This window comes from Phalacrocorax aristotelis, chromosome 7 (assembly GCF_949628215.1).
Source record: "Phalacrocorax aristotelis chromosome 7, bGulAri2.1, whole genome shotgun sequence".
NCBI lineage: Eukaryota > Metazoa > Chordata > Aves > Suliformes > Phalacrocoracidae > Phalacrocorax > Phalacrocorax aristotelis.
In genome coordinates this window covers 15,758,719-15,779,360 of record NC_134282.1, presented here as the reverse complement: position 1 = coordinate 15,779,360, position 20,642 = coordinate 15,758,719, and the positions used below count along the sequence as shown (strand labels likewise).

The window sequence follows — 20,642 nt, the reverse complement described above, 5'->3', positions numbered from 1 at the left end:
GAGCTGTGAGGGGCACAGGGACGGAGGGTTGGTAATGGCAGGCGTGGGCCAAGGGAGAGGAGACAGGCAGTTGCCGGAATGCGTGTGAGAGCACGTAGAGGCTCCACAGCCGCAGACGTATCATCCCTGCGTCTCACCTCTCTGCTCCACCCACCCGTGGGATGTCCTGCCTGCAGCTGGGTGCCGGATGTGTGGCCGTTCCCCTTTCCCCTCGAGGATGGCTTGCTTGTGGCACCGTCCAGGCCCCTCCGTGCGGTCAGGGTGCACAGTGCTCTCCCCGCACAGGCACGCTGCTCCGGGGTCCTCGGTGACCTCTGTGCGGGGCCCTGCCATCCCACTCCATGTGCTGCATCTCACAGTTCCTGACCCGAGAGAGAGTGGGCCGGGGCCTTGGCATGATGCTTCTCCCAAGCTGTTGCGATCGCAACTGCCTCGGCCATTTGTTTCTGTCCACCTGATGCCACGGAGGGGAATGGTGACCGTGGGCCGCGTTGCCCGCCCTTGCAAGCGACAGCCGTGGGTGCCTTGTCTTAGCGAGGGATCTGGACCCCAGCGGCTGAGCTCTTGGCTGGGGAGGGGGTCCGGAAAAGGTGTGTCTGGGGTCCACAGGCTGCTGTGAGCTCAGGGCTGTCTGTCTGCTTCGTAGGTGTGACCCAGCCATCAGGCCTCCTGCGCCCTGCTCCCCCTCCGAGGAGGCGGCAGCTCACGACAAGTGTGCAATCCTCCTGCAACTCAGTGGCCCGTTCAACCCGTGCCATGCCGTTCTGCCGCCCAAGGCGTACTTTGAGAGCTGTGTGTATGACCAGTGTGCCACGAGTGGCAGCACGGAGCAGCTCTGCGATGACCTGGGGGCCTATGCCGCGGCCTGTGCTGCGGCAGGTGTTGCTCTGGGAGACTGGAGTGCTGGCACTGTCTGTGGTAAGTGTTCCGTTGGTCTCCTTTGTGGCCCAGATTCAAGGAGTGGGGCAGCTCTGGTGGGGGTTGCTCCGTGTGTTGCCTAATACTCTGGTGGGCCAGCCCTGGGGTGGAGAGACTCATCGTGACAGGGATGCTGTGGAATTCCTGTCCTTCGATCCCTTTGCCAGGGTGGGGGCGGTGACTGGGAAGGGTGGGCCAGTGGCCTGCAACGAATCTGCCATGTTGGCACAGATCTCCTCTAGCTGTCTCTTGTGCTAGGTCCAGCGACACCAAAACCCACCACCCCCTCACCAGCTCCTACAACAAAGCCTCTGCAGACACCGTCATCGTCCCCAAGTCCCACTCCGATCTCAGGTACTCTCATGCTCCGTCCCCATCTTCTGGTGCTTGTTGAATCTGTTCATTTCACTTCCTCTAAGGCACGTGGCCATGGCACGGAGTGTCTGTAGTGAAGGGGCTGCGCGGCTCCTTTTATCACCCAGCAATGCTGGTGGAGAGAGCACTTGAGTGCTGGAGTTTTTGATGAGGAGTCACTGTGCCATCACTTCCCTGGGCCTCTCTGGTCACGGTGTTGGGTGGCAGGAGGTGCTTAACTGAACATTTCCTCTGGTCTGTCCAGTGCCAGGGACCTGTGTGGTGGAAGGAGACCCTCACTACCACACGTTCGACAAGCAGCTACACCACTTCATGGGCACCTGCACCTACACCCTCTCGAAGCTGTGCGAGAGCAACAGCTCGCTGCCCTACTTCAACGTGGAAGCAGCCAATGAGCACAGGGGAGGCAACACTCGCGTGTCCTACGTCCGATACGTGGATGTCGATGTGGCTGGCCAGCGGATACGGCTGGGGAAGGGTGGAGTGGTGACGGTAAGCACAAGGGCAGAGGCGGTGCAGCTGTACGGGAGCAGAGAGCTGTGCCAAATGGGTTGCTCCAACCCTGTCTTGGTTTCTGTCCTCTCAGGTCAACGGAGTGGCAGAGGTCCTGCCCTGCACCCCATCCGCAGGCGTGCAGGTCTCATCCAGTGGGTTCTACACTATGGTCACGACGGACTTTGGCTTGAGAGTGAAGTTTGATGGGAACCATCGGGTGGAGGTGATGCTTCCGAGCACCTTTCAGCAGAAGGTTTGTGGCATGTGTGGGAACTACAACGGGATGGCAGCTGATGACTTCCTGAACCCAGAAGGGGTGCTGGAGCCAGACTCCACCAGCCTGGGCAACAGCTGGCAGGTGTCCAACGACAGCAGGTGTGTGTGGCCCCCCAGCAGGGCTGGGGACGTGTCGGGCAAGGGCATGGGGGAGCCCCAGGAGAAGCCCGCAGGTGACCCAAGGGCCCTTCTCCCCGTCTTTCCACAGCTGCTCAGCCGGACCACTCCCCACCCCAGCCTGCAATGAGACGGACAAGCAAGTCATTGCCAGCAGCCTCTTCTGTGGTCTCATCACTGACACCAGAGGCCCGTTTCAGATGTGCCACGCTGTGCTGAGCCCCGACGGTTACTTTGGCACCTGCTTTTATGACCTGTGTGAGCTGGGGCTGGACCACGAGGCCCTGTGCAAGAGCTTGCAGTCCTACGCGGATGCCTGCCGGTCGCTTGGTGTCCAAATCCCTGTGTGGAGGAACGCAACCTTCTGCCGTAAGTCCACGCGTGATACCACGGATCGTTGATCTTTAGGAACACACCGGGTAGGAATGAAAGTCTGGGGGAATTAGAGATATTTTTATTACGTGCCGTGGGGATTTACAGGCAGTGGTCAGTATTAGAGGCACCATTTTCCGTTCCGTTGGGTCAGGTGTGGCTGAGGACACCCGTGGAGCCAAGCAGACCACAGAGAAAATATAGGTTCTTAATTTTGCAAAGGGGGAAATACAGCACAAGAAGTGTTATGTTCTCCAAGTAATGGCCATGTCTTCTGTCTCGTCAGCCATCACCTGTCCGGCCAACAGTCACTACGAACCCTGTTCTGCAGCCTGCCCTGCCACCTGTGTTGACCCATTAGCACCATACAACTGCAGCCTGCCGTGCGTGGAGGGATGTGTGTGCGACAGCGGGTACCTGCTCTACAATCACCGATGCGTACCCAGCCAGCAGTGCGGGTGCTGGCACAACGGGCAGCACTACCCTGTGGGCTCAGAGTTCTGGACGGACAACACCTGCTCCTCCAAGTGCACGTGTCCTGCGCGGGGAAGCAAAGTCCAGTGCTCCAGTGCCTCATGCCCCGCGGGCCAGTACTGCGGGGTGCAGGGCGGGAAACCCGAGTGCCTCAAACAATCCTACGGCACCTGCCACGTCCACAGTGACCCTCACTACAACACCTTTGACAAGGTGACGCACAGCTTCATGGGCAACTGCACCTACACCCTGGCCAAAGTGTGCTCCAACAGCACCTCCCTGCCCTACTTCAATGTTGAGGCCAAGAACGAGCATCGTGGGAACACCAGAGTGTCCTATGTGCGCGAAGTCCTGGTTGAGGTGTACGGAGAGCGCATTGCCATTGTCAAGAAGCAGACGAGCCAAGTGCTGGTAGGCAGTGGGGCTGGCACGAGTGCGGCGCAGCTGCAAGGCAGGGCTGGCTTTTCCTGGCAGGGCCTGGCATGTGCCAGACATCTCCATCGTCCCAGGCTCCGCCGGGTTCCCCTGAAGCCACTGGGTTGCTTGGTTTTTCCTTTCCGGAGGGGTTGGAGGAGGAAGAGGCAAACAGGGAACGTGGCCCGTGTTGAACAGAGGCCTCTGGAGAGTGCAGAAGGCAGACGTGGCTCTGCAAGCCGCAGGGGCGGGCGTCTGGGTGTGAGGGCGTCGTGGGCACCGGTTTGCCGTGCCCGGCCTGGTGGCTGATTTCCCTGGGGCGGGAGACCCCAGAGAGGCCAGGGACCAGTCCAGGGCCCATTGCGGTGTGTCTGCCCTAGGTGAACAGTGTGCGCCAGACCTTGCCGGTGAGCGCAGCGGGAGGTGCCATCACGGTGAGCAGGAGCGGCCGCTACATCGTCCTGGAGACCGACTTCAACCTCAGAGTGTCCTACGACACCGACCACTCAGTGGAGGTGAAGGTGCCCACCACCTACTTCAACCTGACCTGTGGCATGTGCGGGAACTTCAACAGCCGGAGAGAGGACGATTACATGATGCCCAACGGGCAGCAAGCCGCAGACTCCAACGCTCTGGGGGAGAGCTGGCAGGTCCCAGGCAGTGACAGCCCTTGCGGTGTCCCTGTCCCCACCCCACCCTGCAGTGCAGAAGAGGAGAAGCTCTACCAATCGGACCAGTTCTGTGGCTTGCTGACTGCCAGTCCTGGCTCTTTTGAGCGGTGCCACGGGGTGATCAACCCCCAGAGCTACTTTGAGACCTGCTTCTATGACCTTTGTTCCCTGAATGGCGGCCAGCAGGTCCTGTGTGCTGCTCTGGAGGCCTACGCTGACGCATGCCAGGCAGCCGGCGTGACTCTTCTTCCCTGGAGGAATACCACCTTCTGCCGTGAGTACCTGCCTTGCGGTGGCTAGAAGGGAGATGTGCCGCTCCCCGTGCCCAGAGCCTCTGGCCGAAGCAAGTCTTTGGTCTTGCCCTTCCCAGGAGGTCGTCCTTCCTTGAAGGCTCGCTGGTCCTAATTGTCCCCTTCCCATTGCAGCCCTGCCGTGCCCCGCCAACAGCTACTACGACCCTTGCATGACCGGCTGTCCGGCCACCTGTGTTGACCGACAAGCCCCGCAGAACTGCTCCAAGCCCTGCGTGGAGGGCTGTGCATGTACCTCTGGCTTCCTCCTCAGCGGAGACACCTGTGTGCCCGAGGCCCACTGTGGCTGCCTCTTTGAGGGCAACTACTACAGCGTGAGTGAAAACCCTGCCCTGGCTTGCACCCTTCCCAGGGCACTCCCTCGCCTCTGCTTCCCTGCCTGATATGCTGACGCTCGCTGTCTCTCTGCCTACAGAAAGGCGAGTACTATGTGAGCGAGAACTGCAGTCGCCAGTGCCGGTGCGAAGACAATGGCCAGATGGTTTGCTCTGCGTTGTCCTGTGGTGAGGACGAGGTCTGCAAGATCCAGAATGGCCAGAGGGGCTGTTACCCAGCCAGCACTGCTCTCTGCCACATCTACGGCGACCCACATTACAGCACCTTCGACGGGAAGCTCCACCACTTCCAGGGCTCCTGCAACTACACGGCGGTGACGGGCTGTGACAACTCCTCCGTTGGGTTCAGTGTCACCACCCGCAACAAACATCGCGGCAGCCAGAGCTGGACAGCTCTGAACTCTGTGGCGCTGTCCATGGAAGGCCTCCACATCGCCCTGCGCGAGAACAAGGCGGTCTACGTAAGCCCCTCATTTTTACACCTGGGAACAACAGATGCCCTAGGCACCATTAAGTACCACTCTGTCCCCAACAAGAGCTTGATATTCCCTGAGCCTGCTGGCGTGCTCACAGAAGAGCACGGCCGGGCTCTGAGCGGGGCAGATACGGGGCTGTTGGCGCAGCAACAGACTTTTGGCTTGTTTTCCTGAGCCGTCGGTGTGCCGCGTGTAGAGTCGCTCCTGTTCTCGTAGGCCTGGGCAGGGTTTCTCATGCCATCGGTGCTTCTGACTCGCTGGGCCCTGGCACCACTGCAGTGAAGAACAGTGAGCTCCCAGTGGAGGGCATCTCTTTATGCTTCTGTCTCTCTCTGTTTCCCCATTATTCAGATCAACGGTGCTCTGGCCTCCCTGCCCGCTTCTCCTGCCCCCAGTGTGAACATTTCCCTGAGCGGCGCCTATGTGCGGGTTTCTACCAAGCTGGGCCTGCAGCTGCAGTTCGATGGGGACCATGAGCTCCTAGTGAAGGTGTCTGAGAAGCACAAGGGCAAGCTGTGTGGGCTGTGCGGGACGTACACTGGGAGCCAGCAGGACGACTTCATGCGACCCGATGGGCTTGTCGTGCCCGACTTCAATGACTTTGGAGCCAGCTGGATGGTGCCAGATGACGAGTGGCCGTGAGTGCTTGTTCCGTTGCATAGATGACAGACAAAAGGGAACGTGGGAGAGGGGAGCTGTGAGGGGCACAGGGACGGAGGGTTGGTAATGGCAGGCGTGGGCCAAGGGAGAGGAGACAGGCAGTTGCCGGAATGTGTGTGAGAGCACGTAGAGGCTCCACAGCCGCAGACGTATCATCCCTGCGTCTCACCTCTCTGCTCCACCCACCCACCCACCCGTGGGATGTCCTGCCTGCAGCTGGGTGCCGGATGTGTGGCCGTTCCCCTTTCCCCTCGAGGATGGCTTGCTTGTGGCACCGTCCAGGCCCCTCCGTGCGGTCAGGGTGCACAGTGCTCTCCCCGCACAGGCACGCTGCTCCGGGGTCCTCGGTGACCTCTGTGCGGGGCCCTGCCATCCCACTCCATGTGCTGCATCTCACAGTTCCTGACCCGAGAGAGAGTGGGCCGGGGCCTTGGCATGATGCTTCTCCCAAGCTGTTGCGATCGCAACTGCCTCGGCCATTTGTTTCTGTCCACCTGATGCCACGGAGGGGAATGGTGACCGTGGGCCACGTTGCCCGCCCTTGCAAGCGACAGCCGTGGGTGCCTTGTCTTAGCGAGGGATCTGGACCCCAGCGGCTGAGCTCTTGGCTGGGGAGGGGGTCCGGAAAAGTGTGTCTGGGGTCCACAGGCTGCTGTGAGCTCAGGGCTGTCTGTCTGCTTCGTAGGTGTGACCCAGCCATCAGGCCTCCTGCGCCCTGCTCCCCCTCCGAGGAGGCGGCAGCTCACGACAAGTGTGCAATCCTCCTGCAACTCAGTGGCCCGTTCAACCCGTGCCATGCCGTTCTGCCGCCCAAGGCGTACTTTGAGAGCTGTGTGTATGACCAGTGTGCCACGAGTGGCAGCACGGAGCAGCTCTGCGATGACCTGGGGGCCTATGCCGCGGCCTGTGCTGCGGCAGGTGTTGCTCTGGGAGACTGGAGTGCTGGCACTGTCTGTGGTAAGTGTTCCGTTGGTCTCCTTTGTGGCCCAAATTCAAGGAGTGGGGCAGCTCTGGTGGGGGTTGCTCCGTGTGTTGCCTAATACTCTGGTGGGCCAGCCCTGGGGTGGAGAGACTCATCGTGACAGGGATGCTGTGGAATTCCTGTCCTTCGATCCCTTTGCCAGGGTGGGGGCGGTGACTGGGAAGCGGGAAACACGGCCATTTGGGAAGAAATCCTCATTGTGAAACACACCTTCTCCATCTTTGTTTCACTGTACATCCAGCAGCTCCTACAACCTCAGCCCCTTTGCCAGGCACCTCAACACGGCCTCCACATACAACAACATCACCAGCACCTGGGACAAGCACAGGTACCATTGTCTCCCATCCATGTTTTTTACTGGCTGTGCTGGGCACTCAGCTCATGCGTTTCCTCTTGTTCGGCCATCCTCACTGGGCCATGAGCATGCCATGAATGTAGGTGTGCCCTGTGGGGCACTGAGGGTGGCCCCTCCCTCAGTCTAAAACTTTGCTTCCCTTCCTGCACCATATCCAGCTCCCACAACAGACTGCTATTTCACCTGCACATTCGACAGTGACTTCTGTGAGTGGGTCCAGGCAGGCTCCAGCAGCTGTGACTGGATACGGAACAAGGGTCCAACGCCCACACCAAACACCGGCCCCTCCTCTGACCACACGACCGGAGGTAGGAACAGCAATCACTACAGAGCGGTCCTTCAGCCCGAGGGTTGTCCCTGGAAAGATGTTGACAAACCTCTTCTAACAGCAAATACAGGCCACATGTTTCCTGGCCTCAATCCAGAGCTGATTGTGGCAGTCTCCCCCCGAGTCAGAGCCTTCCTTTAGGGTGATTTCTAGCCCTGGGAATCCATCTGTAGTACCTGTAGGACAGGCAAGAACCTGCCTTGCAAGGCTGAGAGTAATGTAAAGCTTGGTGACCCGGCTCTCTCAGGGGAACAGGAACGGGTCTATCTTTTAGGAGGCGCTGGCTTCTCCAGAAGCCAGTGATGAGTGGCCCCCAAAGCTGCCGATCCCTGCAAGGATTGTGGTGATGCTTTGGAGCTGGTGCTATTGCCCATTTCAAGCCATACAGCTGCCATGGCCCAGAGAACACAGTTCATAGGTGGACTCAGGGCTGAGGAGGGTTGTGGCTAGCAGAGGACCTCCGTTTCCTCTCGCCTCCCTTGGCCTGCCTTGAACTGCAGCAGAGGGTGCTCCCACGACTGTGCTTGGGTTGTCCCTGGCTGCTTTGTCTAGATTTGATATGCATGTGACAGTGTGGCTCACGCTCTGTTTCAGATGGCTACTACCTCTACCTGCAAGGGAGCAATGCCCTCCCCGGCTCTGTGGCTCATCTGGTCAGCCCAGTGTGCAATTCCGAAGGACCGCACTGCTTCCGCTTCTGGTATCACATGTACGGAGCGGCTGAAACAATGACCCTGCGTGTGTATGTAGTTCACAATGAAACATCAACACTGGAATGGAAAGATGCTGGAAACAAAGGGGACAAATGGAACTTGGGAGAGGTCACCGTGCACAGCAGAGGAAACATGCAGGTAGGGCACAGGTTCTTGCTGCAATCAGAGATGAACCATGCTTTGTGTTAGCACTTGACACATGTGGCAGGAGCTAATGCTGGGAACTATCCCTTCCCTTAGATCCTCCTGGAGGGCATGGTAGGTGAAGATGTCAGGAGCGACATAGCATTGGATGACGTCTCCATTGAAAAGGGATACTGCACAGGTACACGGCTTGGCCTGGGGAAGGGCAGCTTGAGAGATGTCACCAACTGAGGTGGCAGGCTGTGCTAGAGGCAGGAGCACAGGTTGTCTTTGGAGTGCCCTGCAGGCCAGTGAAGCAGCCTACGCCCAAGCAGGCTTTCCTCTGGGAGACTGGAGCAATGGCACTGCCTGCAGTCACTATTTTTTTTTGTTTTTTACAAGGCTAACGGCCAAGACACTGAGCAGGGGTACTGAAGTGCCTAATCTGAGTTTGTCAGCCACGTATGCTGATGTCAGAGCCCCTGAGCAGCAGGGCTCTTTCTGAGATGACGCTCTGTGGTCCCTGCCCTGGGCCTTTCCGGTCACAGTCTTGGGGTGTTTGGGAAGGGTGGGCCAGTGGCCTGCAACGAATCTGCCATGTTGGCACAGATCTCCTCTAGCTGTCTCTTGTGCTAGGTCCAGCGACACCAAAACCCACCACCCCCTCGCCAGCTCCTACAACAAAGCCTCTGCAGACACCGTCATCGTCCCCAAGTCCCACTCCGATCTCAGGTACTCTCATGCTCCGTCCCCATCTTCTGGTGCTTGTTGAATCTGTTCATTTCACTTCCTCTAAGGCACGTGGCCATGGCACGGAGTGTCTGTAGTGAAGGGGCTGCGTGGCTCCTTTTATCACCCAGCAATGCTGGTGGAGAGAGCACTTGAGTGCTGGAGTTTTTGATGAGGAGTCACTGTGCCATCACTTCCCTGGGCCTCTCTGGTCACGGTGTTGGGTGGCAGGAGGTGCTTAACTGAACATTTCCTCTGGTCTGTCCAGTGCCAGGGACCTGTGTGGTGGAAGGAGACCCTCACTACCACACGTTCGACAAGCAGCTACACCACTTCATGGGCACCTGCACCTACACCCTCTCGAAGCTGTGCGAGAGCAACAGCTCGCTGCCCTACTTCAACGTGGAAGCAGCCAATGAGCACAGGGGAGGCAACACTCGCGTGTCCTATGTCCGATACGTGGATGTCGATGTGGCTGGCCAGCGGATACGGCTGGGGAAGGGTGGAGTGGTGACGGTAAGCACAAGGGCAGAGGCGGTGCAGCTGTACGGGAGCAGAGAGCTGTGCCAAATGGGTTGCTCCAACCCTGTCTTGGTTTCTGTCCTCTCAGGTCAACGGAGTGGCAGAGGTCCTGCCCTGCACCCCATCCACAGGCGTGCAGGTCTCATCCAGTGGGTTCTACACTATGGTCACGACGGACTTTGGCTTGAGAGTGAAGTTTGATGGGAACCATCGGGTGGAGGTGATGCTTCCGAGCACCTTTCAGCAGAAGGTTTGTGGCATGTGTGGGAACTACAACGGGATGGCAGCTGATGACTTCCTGAACCCAGAAGGGGTGCTGGAGCCAGACTCCACCAGCCTGGGCAACAGCTGGCAGGTGTCCAACGACAGCAGGTGTGTGTGGCCCCCCAGCAGGGCTGGGGACGTGTCGGGCAAGGGCATGGGGGAGCCCCAGGAGAAGCCCGCAGGTGACCCAAGGGCCCTTCTCCCCGTCTTTCCACAGCTGCTCAGCCGGACCACTCCCCACCCCAGCCTGCAATGAGACGGACAAGCAAGTCATTGCCAGCAGCCTCTTCTGTGGTCTCATCACTGACACCAGAGGCCCGTTTCAGATGTGCCACGCTGTGCTGAGCCCCGACGGTTACTTTGGCACCTGCTTTTATGACCTGTGTGAGCTGGGGCTGGACCACGAGGCCCTGTGCAAGAGCTTGCAGTCCTACGCGGATGCCTGCCGGTCGCTTGGTGTCCAAATCCCTGTGTGGAGGAACGCAACCTTCTGCCGTAAGTCCGCGCGTGATACCACAGATCGTTGCTCTTTAGGAACACACCGGGTAGGAATGAAAATCTGGGGGAATTAGAGATATTTTTATTACGTGCCGTGGGGATTTACAGGCAGTGGTCAGTATTAGAGGCACCATTTTCCGTTCCGTTGGGTCAGGTGTGGCTGAGGACACCCGTGGAGCCAAGCAGACCACGGAGAAAATATAGGTTCTTAATTTTGCAAAGGGGGAAATACAGCACAAGAAGTGTTATGTTCTCCAAGTAATGGCCATGTCTTCTGTCTCGTCAGCCATCACCTGTCCAGCCAACAGTCACTACGAGCCTTGTGCTGCAGCCTGCCCTGCCACCTGTGTTGACCCAATGGCTCCTGTTACCTGCAGCCTGCCGTGCGTGGAGGGATGTGTGTGCGACAGCGGGTACCTGCTCTACAATCACCGATGCGTACCCAGCCAGCAGTGCGGGTGCTGGCACAACGGGCAGCACTACCCTGTGGGCTCAGAGTTCTGGACGGACAACACCTGCTCCTCCAAGTGCACGTGTCCTGCGCGGGGAAGCAAAGTCCAGTGCTCCAGTGCCTCATGCCCCGCGGGCCAGTACTGCGGGGTGCAGGGCGGGAAACCCGAGTGCCTCAAACAATCCTACGGCACCTGCCACGTCCACAGTGACCCTCACTACAACACCTTTGACAAGGTGACGCACAGCTTCATGGGCAACTGCACCTACACCCTGGCCAAAGTGTGCTCCAACAGCACCTCCCTGCCCTACTTCAATGTTGAGGCCAAGAACGAGCATCGTGGGAACACCAGAGTGTCCTATGTGCGCGAAGTCCTGGTTGAGGTGTACGGAGAGCGCATTGCCATTGTCAAGAAGCAGACGAGCCAAGTGCTGGTAGGCAGTGGGGCTGGCACGAGTGCGGCGCAGCTGCAAGGCAGGGCTGGCTTTTCCTGGCAGGGCCTGGCATGTGCCAGACATCTCCATCGTCCCAGGCTCCGCCGGGTTCCCCTGAAGCCACTGGGTTGCTTGGTTTTTCCTTTCCGGAGGGGTTGGAGGAGGAAGAGGCAAACAGGGAACGTGGCCCGTGTTGAACAGAGGCCTCTGGAGAGTGCAGAAGGCAGACGTGGCTCTGCAAGCCGCAGGGGCGGGCGTCTGGGTGTGAGGGCGTCGTGGGCACCGGTTTGCCGTGCCCGGCCTGGTGGCTGATTTCCCTGGGGCGGGAGACCCCAGAGAGGCCAGGGACCAGTCCAGGGCCCATTGCGGTGTGTCTGCCCTAGGTGAACAGTGTGCGCCAGACCTTGCCGGTGAGCGCAGCGGGAGGTGCCATCACGGTGAGCAGGAGCGGCCGCTACATCGTCCTGGAGACCGACTTCAACCTCAGAGTGTCCTACGACACCGACCACTCAGTGGAGGTGAAGGTGCCCACCACCTACTTCAACCTGACCTGTGGCATGTGCGGGAACTTCAACAGCCGGAGAGAGGACGATTACATGATGCCCAACGGGCAGCAAGCCGCAGACTCCAACGCTCTGGGGGAGAGCTGGCAGGTCCCAGGCAGTGACAGCCCTTGCGGTGTCCCTGTCCCCACCCCACCCTGCAGTGCAGAAGAGGAGAAGCTCTACCAATCGGACCAGTTCTGTGGCTTGCTGACTGCCAGTCCTGGCTCTTTTGAGCGGTGCCACGGGGTGATCAACCCCCAGAGCTACTTTGAGACCTGCTTCTATGACCTTTGTTCCCTGAATGGCGGCCAGCAGGTCCTGTGTGCTGCTCTGGAGGCCTACGCTGACGCATGCCAGGCAGCCGGCGTGACTCTTCTTCCCTGGAGGAATACCACCTTCTGCCGTGAGTACCTGCCTTGCGGTGGCTAGAAGGGAGATGTGCCGCTCCCCGTGCCCAGAGCCTCTGGCCGAAGCAAGTCTTTGGTCTTGCCCTTCCCAGGAGGTCGTCCTTCCTTGAAGGCTTGCTGGTCCTAATTGTCCCCTTCCCATTGCAGCCCTGCCGTGCCCCGCCAACAGCTACTACGACCCTTGCATGACCGGCTGTCCGGCCACCTGTGTTGACCGACAAGCCCCGCAGAACTGCTCCAAGCCCTGCGTGGAGGGCTGTGCATGTACCTCTGGCTTCCTCCTCAGCGGAGACACCTGTGTGCCCGAGGCCCACTGTGGCTGCCTCTTTGAGGGCAACTACTACAGCGTGAGTGAAAACCCTGCCCTGGCTTGCACCCTTCCCAGGGCACTCCCTCGCCTCTGCTTCCCTGCCCGATATGCTGACGCTCGCTGTCTCTCTGCCTACAGAAAGGCGAGTACTATGTGAGCGAGAACTGCAGTCGCCAGTGCCGGTGCGAAGACAACGGCCAGATGGTTTGCTCTGCGTTGTCCTGTGGTGAGGACGAGGTCTGCAAGATCCAGAATGGCCAGAGGGGCTGTTACCCAGCCAGCACTGCTCTCTGCCACATCTACGGCGACCCACATTACAGCACCTTCGACGGGAAGCTCCACCACTTCCAGGGCTCCTGCAACTACACGGCGGTGACGGGCTGTGACAACTCCTCCGTTGGGTTCAGTGTCACCACCCGCAACAAACATCGCGGCAGCCAGAGCTGGACAGCTCTGAACTCTGTGGCGCTGTCCATGGAAGGCCTCCACATCGCCCTGCGCGAGAACAAGGCGGTCTACGTAAGCCCCTCATTTTTACACCTGGGAACAACAGATGCCCTAGGCACCATTAAGTACCACTCTGTCCCCAACAAGAGCTTGATATTCCCTGAGCCTGCTGGCGTGCTCACAGAAGAGCACGGCCGGGCTCTGAGCGGGGCAGATACGGGGCTGTTGGCGCAGCAACAGACTTTTGGCTTGTTTTCCTGAGCCGTCGGTGTGCCGCGTGTAGAGTCGCTCCTGTTCTCGTAGGCCTGGGCAGGGTTTCTCATGCCATCGGTGCTTCTGACTCGCTGGGCCCTGGCACCACTGTAGTGAAGAACAGTGAGCTCCCAGTGGAGGGCATCTCTTTATGCTTCTGTCTCTCTCTGTTTCCCCATTATTCAGATCAACGGTGCTCTGGCCTCCCTGCCCGCTTCTCCTGCCCCCAGTGTGAACATTTCCCTGAGCGGCACCTATGTGCGGGTTTCTACCAAGCTGGGCCTGCAGCTGCAGTTCGATGGGGACCATGAGCTCCTAGTGAAGGTGTCTGAGAAGCACAAGGGCAAGCTGTGTGGGCTGTGCGGGACGTACACTGGGAGCCAGCAGGACGACTTCATGCGACCCGATGGGCTTGTCGTGCCCGACTTCAATGACTTTGGAGCCAGCTGGATGGTGCCAGATGACGAGTGGCCGTGAGTGCTTGTTCCGTTGCATAGATGACAGACAAAAGGGAACGTGGGAGAGGGGAGCTGTGAGGGGCACAGGGACGGAGGGTTGGTAATGGCAGGCGTGGGCCAAGGGAGAGGAGACAGGCAGTTGCCGGAATGTGTGTGAGAGCACGTAGAGGCTCCACAGCCGCAGACGTATCATCCCTGCGTCTCACCTCTCTGCTCCACCCACCCACCCACCCGTGGGATGTCCTGCCTGCAGCTGGGTGCCGGATGTGTGGCCGTTCCCCTTTCCCCTCGAGGATGGCTTGCTTGTGGCACCGTCCAGGCCCCTCCGTGCGGTCAGGGTGCACAGTGCTCTCCCCGCACAGGCACGCTGCTCCGGGGTCCTCGGTGACCTCTGTGCGGGGCCCTGCCATCCCACTCCATGTGCTGCATCTCACAGTTCCTGACCCGAGAGAGAGTGGGCCGGGGCCTTGGCATGATGCTTCTCCCAAGCTGTTGCGATCGCAACTGCCTCGGCCATTTGTTTCTGTCCACCTGATGCCACGGAGGGGAATGGTGACCGTGGGCCGCGTTGCCCGCCCTTGCAAGCGACAGCCGTGGGTGCCTTGTCTTAGCGAGGGATCTGGACCCCAGCGGCTGAGCTCTTGGCTGGGGAGGGGGTCCGGAAAAGGTGTGTCTGGGGTCCACAGGCTGCTGTGAGCTCAGGGCTGTCTGTCTGCTTCGTAGGTGTGACCCAGCCATCAGGCCTCCTGCGCCCTGCTCCCCCTCCGAGGAGGCGGCAGCTCACGACAAGTGTGCAATCCTCCTGCAACTCAGTGGCCCGTTCAACCCGTGCCATGCCGTTCTGCCGCCCAAGGCGTACTTTGAGAGCTGTGTGTATGACCAGTGTGCCACGAGTGGCAGCACGGAGCAGCTCTGCGATGACCTGGGGGCCTATGCCGCGGCCTGTGCTGCGGCAGGTGTTGCTCTGGGAGACTGGAGTGCTGGCACTGTCTGTGGTAAGTGTTCCGTTGGTCTCCTTTGTGGCCCAAATTCAAGGAGTGGGGCAGCTCTGGTGGGGGTTGCTCCGTGTGTTGCCTAATACTCTGGTGGGCCAGCCCTGGGGTGGAGAGACTCATCGTGACAGGGATGCTGTGGAATTCCTGTCCTTTGATCCCTTTGCCAGGGTGGGGGCGGTGACTGGGAAGGGTGGGCCAGTGGCCTGCAACGAATCTGCCATGTTGGCACAGATCTCCTCTAGCTGTCTCTTGTGCTAGGTCCAGCGACACCAAAACCCACCACCCCCTCGCCAGCTCCTACAACAAAGCCTCTGCAGACACCGTCATCGTCCCCAAGTCCCACTCCGATCTCAGGTACTCTCATGCTCCGTCCCCATCTTCTGGTGCTTGTTGAATCTGTTCATTTCACTTCCTCTAAGGCACGCGGCCATGGCACGGAGTGTCTGTAGTGAAGGGGCTGCGCGGCTCCTTTTATCACCCAGCAATGCTGGTGGAGAGAGCACTTGAGTGCTGGAGTTTTTGATGAGGAGTCACTGTGCCATCACTTCCCTGGGCCTCTCTGGTTACAGTGTGGGTTTTTGGGAAGGGTGGGCCAGCTGCCTGCAAGAAATATCCCATGTTGGCACAGATGTCCCCTAACTCTTTCTTGTGCTACGTCTATCAACATCAAAACCTCCGATCCCCCCATCAGGCACTGCAACGCAGCCTCATACATACCATCTGCACCAAGTCCCCCACTAGGCTCACGTACTGTTGTTTCCCATCCCCATCTCTTTCTGCCCGTCATAACAACTCATTTTTCTTAATCGAGGTCCCACAGGCAAGTGACAGAGATGTTATGCTGGAGGGCCCTAGCTTTTTATTGCTCACTCAATCACACTGTTGCACAGTCTTTCAGTTCTGGGTCTCTTTCTGAGTAGTGACTATGGAAGTCATGCCCTGGGTCTCTTTTGCCACAGTTTTGGGGTTTGCGGTAACAGTGGAGCAGCTGCCTGATATTTCTCTCACATACACTTCTTTACCATGTCCATAAATACTTAAATTACCCTTTTCTATAGCAAATTTTCATCTGTTATACATATGGGTTCTGTTTGTAGTGTTTTGAAACTTAATTACATTTCCAAATTTTGTTTTTATTTTGGATATAATCCAATTATACGGTCCCAGAAAAGAGTGACTTGTTGTTATTGGTTTTTTAGTACTTAGGAAATACACTAAAATGTCAGTTTAGATAAGTTTTAACTGCTTCTTTCCTCCAACTTTAGGCACTAAGTCTTTTACGTGTGTCAACTTCTTAATTACAAAAGAACGCTAGCTCTCCTAGTCAGTCTGGATGCCTTTTGCATTTTTTAAAATAATTGTTATGTATGTAGTTCCTGGAGATTTAATAGTTTGTGTGCAAGGAGTTAAGGTTGACAGGTAGATGCAACCATAAATGTAGCTATTTTTGTAACATGCCATTGAAAAGCAGAGATGAGGTAAGGACTGCTTTTCATTATTTTTTGTTGTTGTTGATAAACACCATAAAACACCTGCAAGCTGACCTGTGCTAAGACTTGATGGGAGATTTGTTTTTTTGCTGAAAATGAGATTCTCTTATTAGCAGTCAAAACCCTACCCAGCTCACAGGCACAAATGCAAACACACTCTATACCTCCATTTCTACATATTATCACTGGCTAACTAACTTAAATATTTTTTAAAAGTGTGTAAAGGACATCTGGTGTATGCAGTGTTCAATAGGAGTTCCATAACTGTTATGAGTACAGAACCCCAGATAGCTGGTATTGCAATGGCCTATTCTGGCTAATCAGCCCTGTAAAGTTTTTGAGTAGATTCTTGCTATTTAATCATAAATAGCCTTTCAGACATGGACACTGAAAACTCACTGCTCCACTTTATGTAATGATCTCTTAATAGCAAAGCTTTTTTTTAATATCAAAGCTTTTTGTTTATATTTCTTCCCCAACCTCTAGCATAGATTTCTGATACACGAGTACAGATTCTTTATGGGTCCAAAGATGGGAGGCTGGGCTGGGCTTTGGAATGTTCTTGACTGATGCCATCACTGTTATATCTGAGCAGCAATTACAAAGGAAAATAAACGAAGTGGGAGCAAAGCAACTGCAGAAGTCTGGTAGAGATTCAGAGGGAATTATTCTGTCTTTCTTTTTTCCCAGGACGTGCTTCCTGCAGTGCCTCTGGGGATCCACATTATAACACTTTTGACCACAGAGTTCATCATTTCATGGGAAATTGCACTTACACGCTCTCCAAAGTGTGCAATGTCTCTGAGAGGCTTCCATACTTTGATGTGTCCACAACAAATGAGCACAGAAGAGGCAACACCAAAGTCTCGTATGTGAAGTCAGTGCAAGTGGAAGTTTATGGCAGCCAGATTTCTTTGCTGAAAAACAAGAAAGTGAATGTAAGAAAATGCTTGTTTAAAAGACATATATAATATATTTAGGTTGACATGCAGGTTATGAAATATTTTCTCTGATTGTAGAGTTGCTAGCAAACTTTCTCTTTTTTTTGTTAAATGTACCCCTTTTAATGAGATGTCCAACAAATTTGCTCAGATGAAGTGTTCTTTAATTACTTCCAGTTCCCTTGTGCACAAGACCGTATCTCTCACTAATCTATTTTAGCTGCTGGTAGTCATAGGAGTCCCAGCAGCCACACACTAACTTTTACAACTTGCTGTACAGGTAAATGGCAGCAGAATGAACCTACCTGTATTTATTGAAAAGAAGCTCAGTATTCAAAGCAGTGGTGGATATGTTCTCTTGGAAACTGACTTTGGACTGTGGGTGAGATATGATGGAAATCACTATGCAGAAGTGTCTGTGCCCGCTGATTACAGTGGTCTGCTCTGTGGCCTCTGTGGTAAGTCATAGGCTTAGTCACTTTTTAGTGAGTTGTGGAGGCTGATAATTGCTTAAACTTTTTTTCTTAGCATGTCATACTTACTCTACACACAAACAGTCATTGTCAAATGGACTAGAATTTACAGCAGTGAAGAAAACTTGCTAGAATTTTTCAGTTTCTAAGAACTGTTACTTAAAAATATTCCTGGTAACATGCTATCCATTTGGAATGTTGTGAGGTATAACTACAGATAACATTTTTAGCCAAATAAAAAACCCTCACTTCAGTTCTACAGTTTAAATTTAAAAGAGTAATGATTTGCATGCATCTACTCAAGAATTCTACAAATACATTTTTCTGTTATTTACATTCTGAAGTATTTGTCTTTTGTTGGGTGTGAGGAATGCTATACCATTTCATTTTGTGAATCATAAAAACCTGAGGCTGTTTCCACAGCAGAGAGCAATCTTCAGAATAGCTTACTGTCAACATCCTCAAACTTTCCTGCTGCTGTTTTTCTGTGCTGTTTTAGGAGGTTTTTATACAACCTGGATGATCATGTTTATATGATCAAAGGGAAAAAAAAGAAGAAGCAAAAGAAAAAGAAAGAAAAGAAAAATTAGGCTACTAAGTCTTATTTTTACCCACTTTTTATTCCAGATAAGACAGGCATTGTCTACATTAAAACAAAACAATGACAAGTATTCAGTATGGATAATCATGAGCTGACAGACTTGATGAATATGAAAGAAAATTTGTTCTTTATTTCCAAAATTCAAATACCAAAATACACTAAGTGCTATGTATGATATAAAACATAGAGTTCTTTAAGAGACTTGTGAGAAAGATCAGACAGAAAGGGCACATTTTACTGTGTTCTGTAAGATATTCTGCTGCAATAGGATAGCAAAGTAAGTAAGAGTCACATGTGGCTTATGTAGCTAATGAGAGTAGGATCTCGCTGGAATTAGAAGTGACCAGTAATTTTTCATCAGCAGTGTTGCTAGTTCCTGAATGTGAGCAGGTTTAGTTGGAACAACATACTGAAATCCCGGTGATTATATGAAACGTACTTCAGGATGGAAATGGGACTGTAGAAATTACAAGAGTAGCTTGCCTTGTGAGTTTATGATTATTCCTTGATTTGGATCATCTGAAATTTCCTAGTTCAAGCTCTCCATGTGTTTTTCCCACTTTCAGTTCAGGAAATCTACCTAAGAATATAATGGTGCCAATAACACCATTTGATTTTTAGTTCAAGATTCTACAGGTAGGATCCAAGGAAATGAGTTGGGTTTTTTTTAGCTAAGCAATTCTTTCTTGTATGCAATGTGATCTAGTTACATAAGAACGTACAGACTTCTTGCTTCAAGTCCAAAAGTCTCTGAGTAGCAGCTCTTGTCAGTGGTCAAAGTCTAAAACACAATTGAGCTCTTCTTATTTTGCCCAGAATACACTGATGTTGCATATATACTCTCCCTAGTTCATTGTAGTTTATTTTACAGTATGAAGCCTAGGTGTGTTCTACAGGTGTGAACTTCACATGTCCCATATATCTCTTTTATTCTCACAGGTAATTATAATGGTGATCCAAATGATGACAACATAAAGCCCAATGGTGACATTGCAAGTGGTTCCACTGATCTTGGACAAAGCTGGCTTGTACCTGAGAGTAACACCATGTATGTGTATTAATTTAATCAAAGATCCATCCACTCACTGGCTTTGTCATCAAGTCCCATTTTACATCTTCCAACTGCCTGTTAGAAGTATGAAGCTGGCCCTTCACATTAAACAGGGAATGAGAAGAGGGCTTGTGTCCTTTAAGTCTTGTTTTACAAAGCAGGAACTCTCTGCTGAGTGTGAGGGGGGATGGGACTTCAGTCCAGTTCCCCGATTGGAAACCATAACTTATTGGATCCCATAGGTCTCTTTTCAACTAAGAATAAACCTTTGAATAGCCCAGAAGGCATCAAAAAAAGGGTGTCCCTTCAGTGATAGGGCTGACATCAGCTTCTCAAAGAAGCTGAATAAAGTCTTGTGACTGTAACACAATGCACCCTGTTGTGCAGGGTTGCTGTGTGTCAATCTTCCACTGAAAATCTGATAGTAAGAGATGTGAAACACATTTGGGTTTGCTTGCTTTCCCCAGATGCTCCAGTGGGACAGAAGAGCAATGTGATCCTGCACTGGAGAGTGAAGCAAAGAAGAACACAGCATGTGGCATGATCATAGATCCAACAGGTAGTACGTTGGTAGCTCACTGTGAGCCATGTGATGGAGCACTTTATAGCTTGTGTTGTCTCATCTCTACAGTCTGTTGTTCCAAGTTCACACTGCAAACATATAAAACCTCCAGTGTGAATGACTAACAGAAAATTCATAGGTGCTTGGTCAAGATATGTCAGCCATTCAGACAGTGCCAATATGTCCATGAAGATTAGCTGAGAATGTGTGCAGGGAGCCATAGCTGCTCTTTCTTTTATAGTGACTTGCACTCTGCTTGCTAAAAGAAATAATTCAGAGGGTACTGTCATTGCATGCATTACAGATACTTTAACTGAAATTCTGTAGAGGTTCCCTGCATTGGAGAGCCCCTGCAGTTGTCTAGAATTAGTGGCTTGCCTAGCCAGCAACTCTTAATTTATGTAAGCTATGTTCTATCAGTCATGCAAAAAGAAGAAAATATGATCCAGTAGGGCCAAGTCTCATTGTGCATGCTCTGTTTCAAGTGTTGGTTTAACTTACTAAACAAATTTAGCCTGGAATACTCACAATACATTTGCCATGACAAAAAATAGATGTTGGTGGTGATTCTATCAGTCCCAATTTTTTTTCTCTCCTTCTGTGTAACTTTCTTGATTTACACAGGAATCTTCAAGGACTGTCATACCAAAGTGCCTCCAGAGAATTTCTTTGAAAACTGTGTTTACGACATGTGTTTCACTGGTGGACAGGCAATATCCTTATGCTACGGACTGCAGGCCTATGCCGAGTCATGTATCAATGCTGGAATATGCATAGAGTGGAGGAATGCTACTCTGTGTCGTGAGTGTTGTGACTT

General features: G+C 54.0%; 1 protein-coding gene across 1 annotated transcript in view; it reads left to right on the top strand.

The window, feature by feature from the left end:
- LOC142059559 (IgGFc-binding protein-like) overlaps nucleotides 1-20,642 on the top strand; it is a 68,273-nt gene that overhangs the window by 29,260 nt on the left and 18,371 nt on the right. Inside the window, exons 36-62 of the mRNA XM_075098366.1 lie at nucleotides 647-918; nucleotides 1,538-1,785; nucleotides 1,880-2,163; nucleotides 2,273-2,550; nucleotides 2,840-3,438; nucleotides 3,822-4,386; nucleotides 4,538-4,737; nucleotides 4,839-5,219; nucleotides 5,586-5,872; nucleotides 6,580-6,851; nucleotides 8,154-8,410; nucleotides 8,513-8,597; nucleotides 9,393-9,640; nucleotides 9,735-10,018; nucleotides 10,128-10,405; nucleotides 10,695-11,293; nucleotides 11,677-12,241; nucleotides 12,393-12,592; nucleotides 12,694-13,074; nucleotides 13,441-13,727; nucleotides 14,436-14,707; nucleotides 14,966-15,061; nucleotides 16,888-17,135; nucleotides 17,419-17,596; nucleotides 19,152-19,260; nucleotides 19,731-19,822; nucleotides 20,450-20,626. Coding sequence (XP_074954467.1) covers nucleotides 647-918; nucleotides 1,538-1,785; nucleotides 1,880-2,163; nucleotides 2,273-2,550; nucleotides 2,840-3,438; nucleotides 3,822-4,386; nucleotides 4,538-4,737; nucleotides 4,839-5,219; nucleotides 5,586-5,872; nucleotides 6,580-6,851; nucleotides 8,154-8,410; nucleotides 8,513-8,597; nucleotides 9,393-9,640; nucleotides 9,735-10,018; nucleotides 10,128-10,405; nucleotides 10,695-11,293; nucleotides 11,677-12,241; nucleotides 12,393-12,592; nucleotides 12,694-13,074; nucleotides 13,441-13,727; nucleotides 14,436-14,707; nucleotides 14,966-15,061; nucleotides 16,888-17,135; nucleotides 17,419-17,596; nucleotides 19,152-19,260; nucleotides 19,731-19,822; nucleotides 20,450-20,626 — 7,742 coding nt within the window. The remainder of the gene's footprint in view (nucleotides 1-646; nucleotides 919-1,537; nucleotides 1,786-1,879; nucleotides 2,164-2,272; nucleotides 2,551-2,839; nucleotides 3,439-3,821; nucleotides 4,387-4,537; nucleotides 4,738-4,838; nucleotides 5,220-5,585; nucleotides 5,873-6,579; nucleotides 6,852-8,153; nucleotides 8,411-8,512; nucleotides 8,598-9,392; nucleotides 9,641-9,734; nucleotides 10,019-10,127; nucleotides 10,406-10,694; nucleotides 11,294-11,676; nucleotides 12,242-12,392; nucleotides 12,593-12,693; nucleotides 13,075-13,440; nucleotides 13,728-14,435; nucleotides 14,708-14,965; nucleotides 15,062-16,887; nucleotides 17,136-17,418; nucleotides 17,597-19,151; nucleotides 19,261-19,730; nucleotides 19,823-20,449; nucleotides 20,627-20,642) is intronic.